Below are 19,898 nucleotides of genomic sequence, written 5' to 3'. Positions count from 1 at the left end.
GGAGTGTTAGTTGAAGCTGAAAGCAATTTGACATGTTCAACAAATCTAATATTTTTGCATTCAGTATATGTGTTCTTAAAATTACTAATTAAAAGAGCTCTCTTTCCACTTTGTTTGCAAATTCTGAAGAGCTGCAGACAATGCATGCAACGAGTAAGATACAAACCCAAAACATTGTATCTTAATGATCACAACATCTTCTAAACTTATGATGACCCCTACCACTGAGGAGAGAGCATTCTCCCATGCCAAGTAACTCTTAAACTTATTTCTAAGACTGCTCATAAAAATGCCATCTATAAATGCCTCAGCTATGTTCAGTCTGTAGAAACTGAATTTAATTCACTTGTTCACTTCCACCCAACAATTAGTAATGAATTTTACTGATTAGTCAAGTTTGCTTTCTCAGCAGTGTAGAACTTCAAATGATCTGGAGTTAGACTGAGAGGTGAAAGATCCCAATTCCCTCCAAAATCCAACTATTATTGTTCTTGATTTTTTAAATAATTTGTCTTTATCTTTGGTGTTTGTTTGAATCTGGGAAATGCTAAGAGGAATGTATACATCTTTTCTCTTTCTTTTCCTGTTGTCTCTTCTTCTTGCCTGTATTGCTCCACAAAGGTTACTAGGGCTACAAGAAATTCTATTTCATGCAGAAGATTCTCAGATCTTATATCACAGCTTTTATATCCAGTGACTAACATAGCAAATAGATACTGCACATTAAAGGGCACTTTCCAGACATGTGCAGACTTCACACTATATGTACAAAATGCTATTATCTTCAACGGTTGGAAGAAAACTAATATATTTTTCAAATTCTTTTCATTTGCCAAATAGTTATGAAAATTTTAGGAGGGAAGCCAATCTCTGTTCTGTTGAAGATACTAGATTTCTATTCCTAACCTCCTTGGAAGGAGGTCTGTTGCTTCACTGTTCAACCCTAATGCACTAAAACAGTATTTTTCAAAATCTTATTTACGGGTTGGTGCTGCTGAAAATGAAGAAGGCACTCCCTTCAGGGATCGGTGTGATCTTCTCTTTCATGTTTAGTTCTGATATCCTACGGGGGCGTGGGCCTGCTGGTACCTCTGGTTCATCCTCCTCATCTTCTTCATCTTCACCTACTTTAAATTAAACACTTCTTTTATTATAAACTAAAAAATATTGAGGTTTTGTTCATAACAATGCAAAAACATAGCTTGTATTAAAATATACACGGCTTACAGGAAATACTTATATATTCACAGCATGGCTATAAAAATCCCCTGACTGTCAGCCCATGCCTGAGCTGTGCTGTGGGGGTGCTGAGCTCTGTGCACTGGTTGAGCACTGTGTGCTCAAAATTTAGGGCAGATTTCTGTAACAGGCATCCAGACCATCAGGCAGAGTCGATTTTTAGATAAGTGTGTTCACTGGACTGGAAGAAAATTGACCAAACGTCACGAGCCCTGGAATGTCCCTTTTCTGCCAAAAGTTTTAGAGAAGTTTAGAATTCGCTCCCACATCCAGATAGTGTTACCACAACAGTCTTGAGGCTCACAGTATTAACTCTCATATGATGTCTGTACTGTCTAGGAAGCTGCAGGAAAAGATAATACTTAGCAGCTTACAGGTCCACTTATCCACTGATAACAGAGCACAACTTCACCGACTTCAAAGGAATTGATTCAATGCTCAGCAAGACCAAGTTTAGGATATTTTAGCAAACTTAAATGTGCTTGTGTTCTAGCTAGTATTCACATACCTGGTACATCACAGGGTGGATAGGGATCTTTATCCTCCTCCTCTCCTTCTCCATATTCACCAATTGTCACCTGAAGAAATGAAAGGGATGCACAAGAAGAAAAATAAATTTGAATATAGCTTGGAGTATAAAGTTCAACAGAAAGTAAACCAAATAAGCCTCTGAAGTCAGAGAAGTGATCCCTAAGTCTCAGTTTTCTGAAACAGGGTAACTGAAAACAGAGGAGAGCTGACAGTTTATTACATATTTCTCAAAAATTATTTTTCTATAGTATCCACACCTTTTTAGCTGTGTAGAGGATACGACCAACAGGCTTTGATTAAAGTTACCAAGAATATTGGAACATTCTACTAAGGAGTTTATCATTCACTAATCTATTGGATTTATCAAGCAAAATACCTACAGGAATCCTAAAATGACAACACATTTTTCTAACATTAAATATTTTGTTCTAAAATAGCTTCCCTTCTCAGGGTATACTGATACCAAGAGGGTTTTCTGAATTAAGAGATATTGTGAGGATGCAAAGCATCAGAACTAAGTTTCCTTTGCCTGGAAATGGGATAGGGATAATGGGTTCATAAAAGAAATTGCACAATGCACAGTAGTCTTGAAAACTACTCCCTAGCAAAATTAGTAAAACTGCTTCTGAGAAAAGACACAATTTTTAAAATAAACACCTTACTATCCTTGGGCTTCTTTTGGTCAGCTTCTGACTTCTCAGTTTTTTTATTTTCCAGACTCTCTTTTCTGCAAAACAATACAATAACAATTATGAAGCATGCCATGCAAAGACAGACATTTTTAAGTGAACTATACCAATTCTATGAAAAGTTAAGAGAGCATATCTAAAACCTTATACTAAGATATTTAAAATATTTTGCACAGCTGCAGGTGTCAGAGCAACAAAATCTACTGCATTTGAATGCAATGATCCATTTAAAAGATTATAATCTTGAATATAATTCCAGAAGCTAAGCCCTAAAAAATTCAGTACATGATTATTACTCTTTTCTAGAGGGATAAACTGTGCCCTTGAACTCATACAAACAACTTTCATTGACTTCCACAGGCTTGCACTGATTTCAGAGGAAGGTTTTCTTCTTGTCTATATAAGGCTTAGAGAACTGATTCCACAGGGAGTTGTGCACTGGCAACAACAGACACGTTCTTGTGCTATTTGTTCAATAAATCCTACTGTTGCAATTTTTAAATATCACTAGATGATCATTATGTTCTTAATTCATCCCAATTACTACCTAACTTTATCTTCAATTCTACTATTTGGCTATTATTTTAGTGTCTAGGCAAATTTTCTTATTTTTTTCTTGAGTCCAATAAATTTTGAAGATGGTAAAGACATTAGATGTTAAAGACATTATATAAAGAAAATCCTTATGAAAGAATTCAGTACCCTCCTCCTTCCCTCTCCTGTTTTTTCAACATGCCCATGCTATTTTACCTTGCATTCTTTTTCCTTTCCTTTTCTTCAGCTTCTTCTTTCTGAGCTGTATTTAGACTTTCAGCATCTGCCAAGTTATCCACAGCAATGGCCAAGAAGACATTTAGCAAGATATCTATTTCAAATCATTTTAAGGACACTATGCCTTACTATACTTGTTTGGTTTATTATCAGCATAAACACTGACAATGTGAGAGATATAAAACACATGTTCCCAACCTACAGTGTGGAGATTTGTGATGTTGGAGTGTAGTGCAAACAACACTCATTTAATGGACTAGATAATACTGGCTGTAAAGTAAGCAGAGATCCCTTAGGGTCACAGATTTTAAAACTGCAGAATACTTGACTTTTTTTTTTTTTAAATAAATGAAATTCAGCTTCACGCCAGCCTGGGCAAGTATCAAATCTGAAATTGTCTATTACAAGTGAAGACTGTTCAGGCATTTTGAAAAATTCATTTTTATAATGCTCTGTCTTCCATGTCTACAAAAATCTCTATCAGATTCTGTGCTTCAGTTTGTATCAGTTAAGTAAAAATGCTGATAAAAATACTGATACAAATACCATTTATTACAGAAAATAGAATGGTTTTGCCCTTTTATCACCTCCCGACCTTTTAAGAACTTCTGAGAATGACAGTACTTTGTTTCTACATGGGGCCAAGGAAGCATTTCCAGCACACTGAAGGCAGGGAAGGGGACTGTTTCAGCAGACTTAATCCTAACTCTGACTCCACATCTCCCCATGCAGATTTCTCTCCTCTGGTCCCCACACTACCCAGGGATCACTGGCTCCCCTGTCCCCGTGTGTCAGAACTAACAGGGCTGTACCGAGCGTCACGAGGATGGATGGGATATTACTGCCCTGGAAACCAGACCACATCCATGTGTTTTCAGGTGGAGAGATGTCAAAGAGCAGGTAGAATAAGGCCATGTTCCCACTGAAGGAAGACAGAAAACATTCCCTGGTTTCTGCCCTTGTGGTGGCGGGAGATGGACTGAGCATCACTGACTCTTGTTCATCAGGGAACAGGTGTACAAAGAAAAGTCTATTTAAGGGACACAGCAAATGCAGAAAGTGCTTGTGTGCCTGTGGCCATTTACCCCCTCCTAGAGAGATTTTGCATATATCCCTGGCACACAGCCCCATTTGGAGGTGTCTCCAGTGAGTGTAAAGGATACAGTTACCACAGATGAAGAGGATAATGAAATATATACAGACTATCATGCCTGAGGATGACGGACCACCGTATGCCATTATGCCATCGTACATAACAGCATTCCAGTCTTCACCTGTTAGAATCTAAGGAGCAGACATTAGTAGATTATTAGTAACTCAGCATCAAAAAGTACAATGAACACACTTCCTCTGACCACAACACAGCTAATCTTCTGTTAATGCACAAAGCAATACCATACTCTGTTTTGAAATTTCCATTCAAATAAACACCTCCTAAAAGCTTGGGTTTAACTCTAACAGCTTTTATTTTATGCTATGCATTTGTATGACTGAACTTCAAAGGCAAAAATAATAAAAATAAATTTTTATTGACATTTTATTCATTTTGGCATGTGAAAGTAAGAGCCCTGGTTTTCAGTAACGCCACATACGTAGCAAAAGTTCACCACTTAAAAATCAAGTTAGTATAAAAATTCTCAGTATTGCATTGATATTTCCTCATGCTAAAATTAAATGGAAATGGTTTTTGCTTGCTCTGGGCAATCACCAGATGCAACTTCTACCCAAGAGACAGAAAGTTGCCAAAAAAGTGAATCTTGCAGGGTGAGTGTGAAAATTACTAGAAAGATGAAACCAATTAGCCTAATTCCAGTATCCACATTGGCAAAAATTAAAAAGAGCATTACAAATTCATGAAAAGTAAACTCGAAGTACAGCCCTACCTTTTCACAAGTCACATACAAGTTGCCTTAAAATTTTAATAAAACCTGAAAGCATCTCTAAAGAAATTAATGCTTAATTTTGCATCAGAGTAAGTTATATAACCCATATGTAAATAAGCACTCTTACAAGGTTTATTATTTTTTCCTGCTTGGGCATAGCTGAACTTTCATATAGCTAATGAAGTTAAAGAAACAAATTTGATCAAAACAAAAACAACATTCCACCTCTTTTCCTAGTCATGTATTTAATGGACAAAGGAGATCTCCTTTTGTGAAGTAACATGACAGCTATGTTGCATAGATAGATCAAATAAGATATGAAACAAATGGTACAAATGGTGCTGAGTTACCAGAGTACTGAATTTAATGAGCAGAATGTTACTTAAAGTAAACTGAATAAACAGTATTCGTGATTTTACTTTCAGGCAACATGATCACCTAAACAGTTTTGTTGATCAAAGGTAAAATGTTTCATACGGGATGAAAGAAAGTTACCTGGAATACAGTTAAAAGAGCTTGTGGAAAATTATCGAAGGTGCTCCGTTTTGTTTGAGTTTCATCAAAATTAAATTTGCCTCCAAACAGCTGCATTCCAAGCAACGAGAAGATTATGATGAAGAGGAAAAGCAGAAGCAACAGTGAAGCAATGGACTTCATTGAGTTTAACAAGGATGCTACCAAGTTGCTCAGGGATGCCCAGTGCCTATAAATTAAAATGCGTGTGTTAACACACAGCAAAAAAACCTCAAACAAAACAGTAAAAGAGCAGTGCATGATGAAGTATTACAAAAGAATTGCTGATCACTCTTCAGCTATCCTTAGAATTAGCAGTATTAGATAATCTTACCTTGTTACTTTAAAAATACGCAGGAGACGAACACAGCGAAACACTGAAATTCCAAGGGGTGACATAATTTCCAACTCCACCAAAATGGTTTCAACAATGCCACCACAAACAACGAAGCAATCAAAGCGGTTAAAGAGAGAAACAAAATAAGCCTGTAGGCCCAAGCTGTACATCTTTACTAACATTTCACAGGTGAATAAAGCCAGAAGAACTTTATTTGCGATATCTGGAACAAAATATTAAAAAAAGAAAGATTCTGAATTGCCTCATAGATTTCATTTTCATTTTAACATATTATAACTACGCTTTCAACACTAGTTTGCAGCTTTTTGCTTAAGAAGAAAGTATTGTCTTTTCATGTTGGACTGTAATTTATGTCTCAGTGGCAAAAGTTATACAAGGATGTAACCTGCCACCTATAAACTATTCATCTTTCCAATCTGTTGTGCAGTTCACAGTTCCTCAACTCACAGCTTTAGTCCATGCTGTAACTTAAGCAGCCAGCCCACAGCATGTTCTGCTGTGCCAGGTACCATTTCCTTCCTCATCTTTCAGGCCTGGTTTCATGCTAAAAGTACAGGTATTTACAATTTAGTATAGTCAGGTCTGTGCTGGCTACCACTAAGCTGTGTTACAGCTGTGGAAATCAAAGACATTCAGTCATTTCTTGTATCTCCCTTTGGCTGGGCTGTATATCCCTCAGGACAGCAAACAACAGAACGACAAAGTACAAAAGTAGCCACTGATAAATGCAAGTATCTATGGTCAAAACCAGGACAAACAACTTTTAGTTGTACCTTGGATCTGGGTCAGCCAGTCAGGTTGATTGTAATGCTCTGAGGAGATAGTTAATGTGTTCAGAAAGACTAAGACAATAACAAGCCAATAAAATGTGACAGATTTTACTGCAGCTCTACATTTTCTTCTATTAAATCGGTTCCAGCGACGCCAGCGTCGACTGCAAGTTCAAATAAAAACAAATTTATTATTATATAGAAAATGCATATAAACTTAAGGACGGCTTCTTCTGTGTAGAAACAGTGCAAGTACGTATGTGTGAGCAAGTACATTTTCATAAATACGTGTACAGTATTTCAATAATTGTGTAAATTATTACCAGCTGCAGATAAGGGACTGCTAATGTGTTATTCCTTTTTTAGATTTCTTTATAGATTTCTAAATGTAAACCACAACTTTTGCAGACTCTAATTGCCTGTGACATAATTAGATTAGGTTGCATTCAACATTCCATTGAGTAACAAGATAGATCTGTCTTTCCAAGGCCCCATACCCTTAATAGCAATAAAGAAAAGCCAATGAATCAACTTAGAATTCAAATTAAATTTAGTCTGAAAATGCAGGCTTTGAGTTAAACCACAGACAGAATTCTGGCAGGATTAAGCAAGGTAGGAATGTTAAGGTCACCTTTTAGAAATCTACTCTGTAACATTACAAATCTTATTCACCAAATCCTAGAGATTTCTACTGATGTGCCCTGAAATTGTGTCAGTGAGCAAATGTTTGTGAAGTAAATAAGACTGATAATAAAGTACAATTAAAAGTTGTACCTAGGTATGAGGGTGTATCTTTGGATTCATAAAACTAGATATCTCTGCTTCACTTCTGGGAACTGTATGCCAGCATTAGCTGAGTTTTCCTTATGCACCTTAAATTGGTACTTGAAGTAATGGAAATTAATACTGGTTCCAGAAATCAGTACAAAGATGTCTCAAGCCTTTGCAGTATTCTAACCATATAAAGGAAAAATATCCTGTCCTGACCTAAATCAACATGGTATTCAAGAACATTCTTATCTTGCCAATCCCTGCTATAAGGGCTATGTCCATGGCCATCATCAGGATGGCTCCTTCCCTGGGTAGGTTAAACAGACTTTTTTCTACACTTACAGAACATCCTATGATTGAAGTCAATGAGACAAGGATCATACTGTTGGAATATCTCTACTTGTAGGAGTCAAAAGCAGGCTCAAACTTTGCACCTCCAGGCTTTCTGAAGCCAATGCAAGGAGAACACATTGTTGTTACCAATAAATTACTTGCTCTGCATCCAACACCAAAATCAGTTTTATCAGAGTTAAAAAACTGGAACTACTCCAGATATTGCCTAAACTGCTGGTGCCAGATGTTGCCACATCTTCTTGACTGTCCCTCACTGATAATTTTATGCAAAAAATATTTACCCTGTGGGTTGTCTGCAATTGCAGGAGTGTCTTTGCCCTTCATGATTCACTAAGTCAACCACTTGATTACTTACCTTAAATCACAGAGCTTTTTGTTGTTGTTCCTTCATGGAGTAACCTAACCTTTTTAAACAGAAAGGGCTATCTCTTCTGTGTTTGAAATTATCCTTTATAATTACTAAATATACGTCCTATAAGATGGGAAAATAAAATCAAAATAAAGAATCCTACTGGGTTTGTACTGGTACATCCAGTGTCTGCAGTATCAGGACTATTAATTATTAATTTTGCTTATAACACTTTCCTTCTGCAAACATACTTGAAAAAATAGAAGCTCACATTCCCAAATGCTGCTAGTAAGTGAAAAGAAAGCTGCAAATATCAGCAAAGCAAATGAGGGAGTTTGATTTCCAGAAGTGTTCCTGGATACTTTACTTTTGTATTTGCTAGTAACTGTTAGGAAGAACTTTCACATAGTAAAATTAAAACTACACTAAATAAAGAGTATTTTTGTGAGATCATTATGATATGTGAACAGTCATATGGAAAAAAAGCGATTATGAGAGGAAAATACTGACCTGAACTTGGATTTTGAGATGGTTTGACTAGAAGAAAAGGAAAATACATTTTTAAGAATGTAGAAACAATTAACACAAATTCATTTTCTTTAGAATTTTGCATTGGAATTACATATATATAAAAAAAGTTTTTAACAAAATGCATCATGAATGCTGAAATTCTATTGCCTGTTATTTATTTTTTTCTGAAATACCATTCCTGAAGCCTTACAAATTTTCTAAGAGAAAAAAGGAAATCTCCTTTAAAACTAAGTAAACAAACCTTGAATAAACATGTAGAAGCTTGGAAGTCACAAAAATCTGAGCAAACAAATAGCGAATACCGTGGGATATAGAAATAATTCCCATACATTCAGTTATTGTTGAAAAAAATAGATATTCTCCAAGTCATGCACAATTTAACAGAAAACATTCCTTCCTCCGTGTAATCAGGAACTTCTGTTCTTATCACTCTGGACAATAATTATATTTTATAAAAGCTCTCAGGAAAACATGACTTCATTGCAAGTTGAGTTGAATTGCTTTATATCTTCCTACCTTGAGAATTTTCAGAGCACTTTAATACTGTAATAACTGGTCTAAACCTACTGAAAGGCAAAAAAAACCCCTGAAGTGTCATACAAAGCTTGACTATTTCAAAGCAGTTTGGGCTAAATAAACGATGGGGAAAGAATGATTCTTTTACACTTTGAGTTGGTCAGGGTGGGCACTTGAAACCCGTGCCCGTACTCACCATAAGCTCCCACAGCAAGGTGGGCTCTCCCCCTCTCCGCTCACGTTCTCCGTGTTCACCGACTCGGTCTCGCTGGTGGGCATGCTTGCTGTGGGGAGACAGGCACTGCTTTAGACTCATCACCAGCCAAGGCTTCACACACATCACCATCTCCTGTCCTATGGCAACAATACCTCCACCTTTCGTTCCTCTAATGAGAGCTTGGAAGAGCGGAGGAGCAGTAGATGAAGTCAGACACTTCATCAGTCCTCTTTAGAGCAAAAGCACACAGAACTCCAGAGCATGGTGGCTTCTTTGTTTCTTTTCAATGACTCAACATAACTGTTGACAATGCACTACAGAATACAAAGTAGAGGAGGTTTGTAACAAAGAATACTACCCCTTGTAAAGGAATAATCATGAGCTAGATTTTGTGACCTGTCATTTTGAGAAGCATTCTGTTAACACTTTGGAGATGCTTATCAGCTGAAGAGTTGTTAACGTGCTTGGTAATTCCAGGAAATATCATCCAACTTCTGAAAGCAGGAACTATCACACTCTGGTCATACTGACCACTCTTTGCTTTTCCTGACATCGTGAATTATCAAGGCAAGAAGATAGAAAATAAATGTGCCTGCAAATACTGTGTGAGCAGCAGGAAGGAGCACTGGGGATGGCAGGATGGGTACTGCAAATGATGATGAGAATTAATACTAATTAAAAAGGGGATGATGACATTTGTTACACAGTGAATTACTGTACCTATAGTGGATCATTACCGAGCAGTTAGCAATTGTAGCTAATGACTTTTAGACAAAACTCATTTGAAGATGGATCATCATCATTTATCTTCAAATCAAGTGAAATATAAAGGGAGGACACCTTGTGTCAAAAGGTGTTAGGAAATGATGAACAGCTGAAGTTCTCAGTACTTCCTAGGGGAGAACATGCCTACATTGCAAGCAAAGAATGAAAGAAAGAACTCAGGAACAGGAAAGATGTAAAATTAATGCTGCAGGTCTATACAGTACAAATACCACATAAAATAAGAAAAAATAAGAGAGGTAGAAGATGCCCTGAAATTACTGTAGAACAGCAAGAACAGAAGAAAACCAGAGCATTCTAAAGGTATTGTGGTGTGTACCTTCCACTGTTTTGATGATTTGCTTGGTTGGTTTATTTTGTTTTGTTTTTTTGGGAAGGGTTTAAAAGCCAGTGTTTGTGCACTGAGAGTACCAAAGGCAGAAAGGATACACTGCCTACTTCTGATAGGGAGGTCTCATTATTTTGGTAGCCTAAAAGAGGTTTAAAGCAGGTTTAATTACACACTTCATAATATAAGTGAGATTTAAGAATCAGGCCCTGAATTTTCCGATTTGTCTCCACAGCAGGTACAGAATGAGAACTGTCAGTAAGTCTCTCTATATTGCCTCAACACTGACACAAAGATACACGGAACGGTAAGTCCTGGTTTGCTTTCCATGCCCATCAGTTCTATCCCAGCTGAGAGACTGACAGGTCTATGCAGGCCAGATGCTCATCTACTGTTTGCAACAGCTGAGAATCTGTCCCCATAAATGTAAGTCACTGTTATAGGAAAAGTTAAAGAGAGTGGTATAACAAAGAAAGATCCAAAACATCCATGCAGGTGTTTGAATAAACAAAGCACTTCAGGCAATAAGCACAGCAACACCTTCTTTCACAAGGTTCTTCTGTTTTGATGAGTCTTTCAAAATATTACTGTAATTGCTTTATGTATGGAAAGTCCCTGGTTAGCACCTGCAAGTGCCTCAATTCTAATATCATGCTTCAGTTTTAAAAAATGAATATTGCTAGTCCTGTGTGAACTCCACAGCTTACAGGCTTCAGAAGTAATGAAAAAAATCCTTGATATCCAAATTCGACTATTAAAATTTCAAAGGGTTGCAGAAAAAAAATCACAAAACTATTTCAAACATAGCCTCAGGTCTTCAGAACTAAGAATTTTTATTTCAAAATGCCAGGGGGGTCTTCTGCAATAAATCCAAGGGGTTTCCTGGTATGGTAAAGAACTGAACTGTTTGCCTTGTCCTGGGTGACATGCATGCTGTTAGGAAACACAACATTATAGTCACCTGATCCCATTTCAGCACTTGTGATGGGTAACTGCAAAATATGAGCGCACAAGTCTTGTTTCATACATTGTTACTAAGAGCTGACAGGAAAACAGAGCTAGGCACAGTTTTGCAATTATTACTTATATACAATGTGTCTCACACCTGTATTTCAAATTTATCAACCCTTCCCTCACCTAAAAGCAGTACCTAGAATCCGGTTCTTCATAAAGTGTCACTCAGTGTCACCGAAACTACATTTGTCATTATTTTTAAAATTATTCGGCATTTTAATTCAAGTCTACCCAGACTTGATATGGTAGTCCACAATAATACCAGACCTTTTTGAACAGGACTGCATGAAGAAAAACAAAGCACAAAAGAAAAAAATCTTTGTCTCTATTGAAGTGAACATCAGTTCTGCTAATTATTAAATACAGTCAGAATGTTATTCTCTCTTTCAGACACAACATGGCTGTTGCTCTAGCTCTTAAGTGACTTGCAGGTGCTGTGTTACAAACAGAAGAGGAAAAAAAAGAACCATAGACAGTTAATTCACATTAGAAACGCAGCTGTGATTATACTGTAATTTATACGTCAAAATTAACACTCGACAGGAGTACTGAGAAAGGCACCGTGTGGAAGTCCAGCTCCAGCAATGCCATTAGATCTTGAGCCAGAAGAAAAGAGCAGCAGCACTGCATGTCCACATCCACTCTGCTAATGCAAGCAACCTGCCAAGCCTCCAAAAGACCCAATTTAATGACCACAGCTTCTTAAGGGCAGGTGGTGTTCATCAGGCAAATACAGCACACACTGAAGTTTGGAAAGACTCTGAGCTCAGCATGGTCAGCTTTGAGATCTTTAAAGTGGCAGCCCAGTATTCAAAGGAAGAGACCAAATTTATTCTTTATTCACCTTTTGCCCTTATTTCACTGGCATTCTTCTGGAAAGATTATGTAGATTTCTAGATCTAATAATCTCTTCAATTAAGCTAACTCACTTCAAACAAAAGAGTGCTTGCATTAGGCAATATAAGCAACCCATACAGCATGCAGCTTAATACTTTCCTGAGTATATAGAAAACAGGTCAAATACTTCAACTACTACATTTTATTTCTGTAGATAAAAATATAACATAAGAAAAACAATCTATTATGTTCTCTATTTACTCTAAAGAGTTTTCAGACTTTGGAGCAGGAATTTCAAACTTCACTCCAGGATGTAACATAACTAATGCATAGCAAAGAGCAAGCCAGTGCCCATCAGCAGTGATGTGTCCATCAGTAGTGACGTGTCCTAGCCAGCAGAAGTTACAAGAAATAAATTACATAATCCTGCAATATGACAATTTTCATCACAATTTTCATCACTGTAGAATCCAGAATTACCTGAACTACCGAACTGTGGTGTCAAGTATTATTGTTAGAAATGTCTCCCTCTAGAATGTATATAATTAACATTTTAACCTCTTTCAACTTCCACTATGCAATTTTGGATCCATAGGCTGATCTCATTTTCACTCTGGTGCACCTTGGGCAGCCTTCTGGTTACATGTGCCGATATGGAGTGACCTGCACAGCTCATCAGTATTGGTTACTGCACAGAATCTTGGAATTATTTTAAAAGGTACTATATGGGCAAAATTTTAAATCAACTTTGCAAAAAAAGTGATCTTCTGTCTGCTAGCAATAGCCAACCAATTTCTTGAGCTCCAAAATTCTCCTAATTCTTTCCTAAATTAGGATATGAATTTTCTGAATCCTTTATACCAAATCTCTGAGGTAGTCAAATAGGAAAACGGGGTGAAAAAAAAATCCCCAAATTGGCAATATTATCATTGCAAATTCACCTCAAATTTTCCTAACTCTGCTGTATGCCCAGAAAACACATCAGGAAGAAGTGGTGCTATCTGTTCTGACTGTGAAGCTCCTTGGTGTAAATTCATTTTAAGGAGAGTCTGCTTGGAATATTTTCTACACAACAGTATGGCAAGATACCTGTCTTCATGTAGATTTAATGTTGATATAATCAACAATCATTCTTGTAGGCTCTCACTTTTTATAGGCAGCCCGTGGAAAAGCAATGTAAGGTTGAATGGCTGCATGGCAGTGGGAGGAGAGCAAAATAATCAGTGTTCATTACAGTAGTATCACTGAACCAACCACTTGCAGCCTGAAGGATGACACTATGAACCTTGGGAATGCTGCACACTCCACAGATGTGGTGCTTTTAATGGAAACAGAGGGAGAGGTAAAACAAAGAAAAATATTTAGGGTAGTATTTCTAATCCAGTGTCAGTCTAAGTGTGAGCTACTCAGATCAATATAAAAGTCTCACTAACACAGAAAAAAAATAAACTTAGGCCATTGACTTGTACTTCAGAAAAACCCTACTCACAAAAGTTCTACTTGCCCTGCAAGGCAGAAAAAACCAAGTCAGTGCACATGTGCTTGGGGATGTTTTTGACCAGCAAGGTCAGGCGGGAGTAGCAAGACAGCAGGGGCTGCCAGCCAACAACAGCAAGTTTACAGTAAGTTTTCAGCCAGTTCCAGGCTACTTTATGAGAGCCATCAGAACCTGAACCTGCTCATTTAAAGGCTGCGTTGAAACACATATCCAAAGTAAAACTGCAACCATCTTTCAGCAACTTTTACAGAAAAACTATTTCAGGCTGTAAAGCTGTGCAAGCTGTTAGACAATATCTGCAACGGTCGCACAAATAACTTCAAGCAGACTCAGTGTTTGCACAAAATGAGTCCATTGGGTCCTAGCAACTTCTAACAACATTCTGCACTCTCTAAAGTAACTGGATCAGATTTTTCAGCCTCAGTCTGGGCTACAGTAGTGATTCTTAGGACAGCAAGGAAGCCAGTTATTCAAATAACTGTTGCAGATAGGATTAAAAGTAGACCTCTCAACTACTGCAATTGTGATTATGGCAAAACAACACATTTGCCAGTACTAAAAAAGTGCAGCTTTGAAAATAACTATCATACTCTAAAGTCCCTGTCCAGCTCCAGTGTGGGTGGGGAAAAACTGAATAGATCAGAAAGCACAGAAATGAAACCTTTAATAACAAAAGGAGATACAGTAAAAGCTTGTTAGGTTTTGTGAGATTCTACATTGTAAGTATTAAAAATAATTTGTAAATACTGTCATCATACTGTTCTAAGCTTACACCACGATCCATTATAAAGCTTGTCAAATATTTGTATTCATTTCTTCATACCTAAATTTAAAATACTTCTTTTATCTCATTTACCTGACTTCTGAAGAAGAAAACCTATGCTTCAACAAGAAAGTCACAGACAAAGACACTTCAGTGGAAATCTGAATGGATTAAACACTCTGCTTCAGGGAGGTAGAGCAGCACCTCATTTCAGACATGCACTTCAACCAGCAGGAAGGACTGCATGCACGAGGGGTCACATGCTACAGATGGATAGCCTTGGTTATAGAAAATGCATTCAATATGTGCTCCCAAAAGCTAACACATCCAATGCAGTACTGGCACAAAAGAAAGTTCAACTGCAAATCAGAACACGTTTTACCATGTTTATTGGAAGAACGGCCAAAGCAGCTAAGTCTGCTTTTCTTCTTGTCTTCCATTAAGTCGGCCAGTGTAACCCCTGGGTAAGCACATGTAATCCCAGCGGTGACACAGGAGGTGGCAGCAGTCGCAACGCAAAAAACAAAAACGTGTCCGTACACACAACACAGGCAAGGTTAGGCAAAACAAACTGAAATCACCGGCAGCATAACTAATCACAGCTAAATCCCTCTCCTCGCACGGATTTTCGCATTTTGAGCTGAATTTGCAATGCTCTGAAGGCAATGGAAGCTTTTTCATTGACTTCAGGGTAACCAGCTATTAGTTCATAACAAAGACTTCCAACTTTTACTAAAGACATATTTACAATTCTAGTAGTTAAAAGGTATTCTTTTATTCAACAGCACTGAATACCCGCCCACTATCAGTAACACAGATGGAAAAATACATAGAGTTAATAAATAAATGACTTATTGCCTTCCTTGGTTAGAAATTTTAAAATGCTGGGGGGTTGCAGGAACCCCAACTACAATTTTAAAGGATGTGAGAAACTATTAATCACTGACTTAACAGCCTTTGAAATCTCTACCTTTTCCTGCCACAGAGTTCTTCTGTATCCTAAGCCCAGAGCTCTTCCACACCACTGAAGTTGCACTATAACAATCTTCTATAACCATAAATCAGCAGTTATCTTGATCACCCAGAGGTTTAGATATTCAAATAGGAATACAGTTGCCTAGAAGCCCGAAAATTATGATTCTGACTACCTTGGGACTCAGCTCCACCTTATACTTTAAAGATAACTCAAAAGAAACCATCACCAATGTGGACTAAATTTATTTCCTAAGCTTACTATTCATGTCTTGAATGCAAGGAGGTGGAGCAACTCAGTAACCCTTCCTCCTTTACAGCCCATTGCAGTTGATATGAAAAATGAAATTCCAAGCCACACATTTAAGCTAATGTGCACAAACCCAGGAATGCTAGGAGATTGCCTGTCTGCTGGAAATTTCCACTCAAAACATATATGCATGCCTGAAATAAAATTCCTGACATTTCTCTTAAAGTTCTTTTAATTACTTTCCTTCTATTTTTACTCTGCAAGCTTCCTGCAACCCTTAACTTAGCCTAAAATTATGCCCAAGTTAAAAGTTTAGACTTAAAAGCTCTTTCAAACTCAATCAACTATGCAAACAAGTATTTTTTTATCCACATGACCTAGAAGCCAGGTTTAAGGACTGCTGGAGCAAAGGGGGTTTTTACAGCCTATTAACAAACCCCCAATTTGAACAGGATGCAAAAAGTTCCTGGGATTTCATCTGTAAACCAAGTCCATTGGCAGCAGAGCTGACAGCGTGGTTGTCCAACGCTCTGTGAAAATTTGGCATCACCTACAATTCTGTACCACCTACAGTTCTGCACAGCAGCCTTGGACAAAGTGCATTTACTCCTTAGAATGCACCACCTTTTATTTCTCAGTCTTAGGACTTGGTACTGGGCCCCAAACCCACAGTTTATGTATCCCTTCCACACAGTGTTCGCAGCAATAATTAAGTATTTTTTGCTCTATTCTAGATAAAAATTCTGTTTGTGCAACAGATTTTCATATAGACATAAATTATTTCTTTCCGGGTGATGCTGGCATCAACATCAACCCACAAGTTTCCTTCCAGCCTCTCATAAAATGATTATCTCCTTCCAGGCAGTAGCACAGGTCCATACTCTGCTTTTATTGTGAACTAAAGGACTAATAAAAATCTGAAATTCAAAAGCAAAGATTTTAAAAATCTTAACTACATACAATGCAGAGATAAGTTTAAAAACAGCTAACTCAATATCAAATCACACTATTTTTGTTATTTACTACATCCAAAAAGTACTGTGGTTTAAAAGAACAGTCCATAATAAATTAGCAGCACTAGAAGAAAAACGGGAGTAATGATGTATTATTTCAACACAGAAAATAATATTCTGAGTTGTCTTTGACAAACAGCTTATAGATGCATTTCCTTATAAATACTCAGTGGTATCTAAATAAACAAATACCATAACTTTCCAGAGTATGACATTAATAACAAGGTGCTACTTAGTATACATATTGAAATTTGGACTTTAATCTTGGGTTTAGTATTAAATCATAAACCACATTCTGAAACTGCGTTCTCATAAAAATTTTAAATCCTTTTATGAAAACATAGCAAAGAGGCTAAAATAACCTCTGCTAAACTATGACACTAAAATACTGCTGTTACCAGAATTTTCTGCTATACATAAATCAAGTATAACTTTTACAGTTGTTGTAATATCATGAAACTCGTTCCTCTACTTTAGGACTCAGGTCAGAAGCACAAGAAGGTCACTACAGCATAAATTACATGTCCCATAACACACAATGTCAAATAAATACACTGTAAGTAAGTGATATTTCTTAGTGTCAAATGAAAATCCCACAAGACTCTATTTCACACTCAGTTAAGACATGTAGTAAAAAAGATTTTATATGGTTTTCTTGAATATCAAAAAGAAAGATCGAGAATCTCCTTTGCCTACTTCAAAACAAAAATAAAATCCTCACTATTAGCACAAGGTTATTTCTTAACTGTAGCTTAGGCCATATTTTTAAGCTCTTTATATTATTATTATTCCCATGCATGCACCTACAGGCAAATACACACTCCTCTCGAGTAAGGATTTACAGTGATACCTAGAGGCACGTAGCTTCCATGCACTAACTTTTTACAGAACACAAATAAAGCCAAGTTTAAAAGTCTCAGCGGTGACTAAGAGCAGACAATGATTTATACATGGACACCCCAGAGCACTGGTGTGTTGTGAGATTCCAAATTATGTTCCATGACTCAGCATCACTGTATTAACAGACAATTGCTCTGCTACCCAAAACTTTTGCAAACTGAAATGAGAAAGCCACATCAGACCAGCCACATTCACCCCAGTGTGTCAGTCAAACTGTCCCCACAGAAGGAGTAGAGGAAGGAATACGTACTGTTCCTCTTGCCTTCCTCATCAGCCTCTTCATCGTTCTCAGGGTCAATGTCTTCTGCTTGCGTTATCCAGTCCAAATATCCCTTCAGATCTTCTTCGAGCTGCTGTTTTTCACGTAGCTTCTGAAAGTCCCCTCGGGCCTTGGCTTTTTCTCTTTCTTTGGAAAATTCCCTATCAAATTCGGATAAAGCAGAAAAAAAAGCATTGACTGACAAACTCCCAAGCATTTTGATCCAGGTCTTGACATTGCAGAGTAACACAGTGACATAGAAAACACACTGCAGATTTGAGAGCTGCTTTGAAAACAAGGTAGAGGTGCAAAGAAGTCATGGCAAATCCCTGCCATGTTACATCACAACTTTCAGAGATTTTCTGACTTAGTTGAAAATTAAGTGGTATTCCTAACACGTCCCACAGGGAAAGGGTCCATTCCCCCACTTAATTCTGTGTTCTTCTATATAGATTTTAAAATCGCTTTTATCTACAAATAGTAATTAACTTGCAGTAACAAAATAATATCAATGCTGAGTATTAGTTTCAATGAAAATGAAATTCTGGCATCCAGTTCTAAAATCCTTCCTCTTCCAGCCACAGTTCATTGCCCATGCCCAAACGTTCCAGATTTCCACTATTGTGCTCTCTCTTAACTACAGCACGGACAGAAACTTGTGCTGTTTGAGATATAGATGTTCTGCCTTTTCTCTCTCTGTAACAGAACCTAGAATCCTGCTCTCACAGATCAGAAATGCATCCTTTTGTCCTCTATCTCGTTGCCCCAATCTCAAAACAATGCATTGGACTGTCTGCCTAGTTTAGTTTGTGTTTTGGCTTAATCCCTAAATTATCATGGAATGATGATTATTATAATGAAGTCATGAGAAGGAAATTGGATAAATGGCCTGCTGAGGTCTCTTCCAATCTGAATTACCCTATAAATCTATGATTCTCTTAATGATCTGTAACTCAAAACCACTACCAAGTATATTCTTCTACCACATCTCATCTGCTGACATTATTACAACATTTGGTGTGATGCACAACTCCAAACCCATTATTCCCTTCACTAGAAGGATCGAACACATTCCAATTTATCTGAGTATCAGCACATAGAATTAAGGGTAGGCAAGCATCTTTTGAACTGTATTGTAAATATGTACCAATTCAATATTTAAAATCAGGTTTGTTCCAACTAATATATTCATCACAGAATGGTTTGAGTTGGAAGGGACCTTAAAGACCATCTGGTTCCAGGCCCCTGCCATGGACAGGGACATCTTCCATTGGACCAGGTTGCTCAAAGCCCCATCTAACCTGGCCTTAGTTCCAGGGAAGGGGCAACCACAGGTTCTCTGGGCAACTTGTGCCAGGACCTCACCCCCTCAAAGGGAAGAATTTCTTTCTAATATCTAATCCAACCCTGACCTTGTTCAGTTTAAAGCCATTATTCCTTGTCCTACCACTACTTGTCCATGTTAATCTTACAATAGCGCTCAAATTAAATTTAAAAAATGGCTACAGCAATTTCATTTGCTGTGAATTTGCAACTCCTTTATTTATTTCACTAGAAAATAGTCCCTAATTAATACACTTTTAAAGGAGAAATTTATTAAAGCACTCAATAAAATCCCTTTTCTAATGGAAAATATTAGAAAATCAGTTTAAGACAAAATACTTTAAGAAGGCATTTCAGTTCAGTGATATAGATTGTTTATTCAGAATTGCAAAGACATAATCTCACCAGGGGTTTTACTTATTTTTATTGTTTTGTCTTCAAACATGTTGGAGCATAAATTTAGTGT

At 37.3% G+C, this 19,898-nt stretch overlaps 1 protein-coding gene across 12 annotated transcripts in view; it reads right to left on the bottom strand.

Annotated features, from left to right (window-relative positions):
- CACNA1D (calcium voltage-gated channel subunit alpha1 D) overlaps positions 1-19,898 on the bottom strand; it is a 171,754-nt gene that overhangs the window by 61,792 nt on the left and 90,064 nt on the right. For 11 of the 12 annotated variants that reach the window (XM_027701085.1, XM_027701088.1, XM_027701094.1 and 8 more), the window contains exons 9-19: positions 18,101-18,270; positions 9,472-9,559; positions 8,739-8,765; positions 6,758-6,918; positions 5,961-6,186; positions 5,609-5,816; positions 4,394-4,514; positions 3,210-3,324; positions 2,428-2,497; positions 1,748-1,817; positions 983-1,127 (exon numbers count right to left, since the gene is read on the bottom strand). In XM_027701085.1, the coding sequence (XP_027556886.1) occupies positions 983-1,127; positions 1,748-1,817; positions 2,428-2,497; positions 3,210-3,324; positions 4,394-4,514; positions 5,609-5,816; positions 5,961-6,186; positions 6,758-6,918; positions 8,739-8,765; positions 9,472-9,559; positions 18,101-18,270 (1,401 nt within the window). The remainder of the gene's footprint in view (positions 1-982; positions 1,128-1,747; positions 1,818-2,427; positions 2,498-3,209; positions 3,325-4,393; positions 4,515-5,608; positions 5,817-5,960; positions 6,187-6,757; positions 6,919-8,738; positions 8,766-9,471; positions 9,560-18,100; positions 18,271-19,898) is intronic. The other variant, XM_027701086.1, reaches the window with a different exon arrangement.

The sequence above is a fragment of the Neopelma chrysocephalum genome, unplaced genomic scaffold, assembly GCF_003984885.1.
Source record: "Neopelma chrysocephalum unplaced genomic scaffold, ASM398488v2 Primary Assembly neopelma1_147, whole genome shotgun sequence".
Taxonomy (NCBI): domain Eukaryota; kingdom Metazoa; phylum Chordata; class Aves; order Passeriformes; family Pipridae; genus Neopelma; species Neopelma chrysocephalum.
The sequence above is the reverse complement of the archived record's forward strand: the minus strand, read 5'-3'. Positions and strand labels throughout refer to the sequence as shown.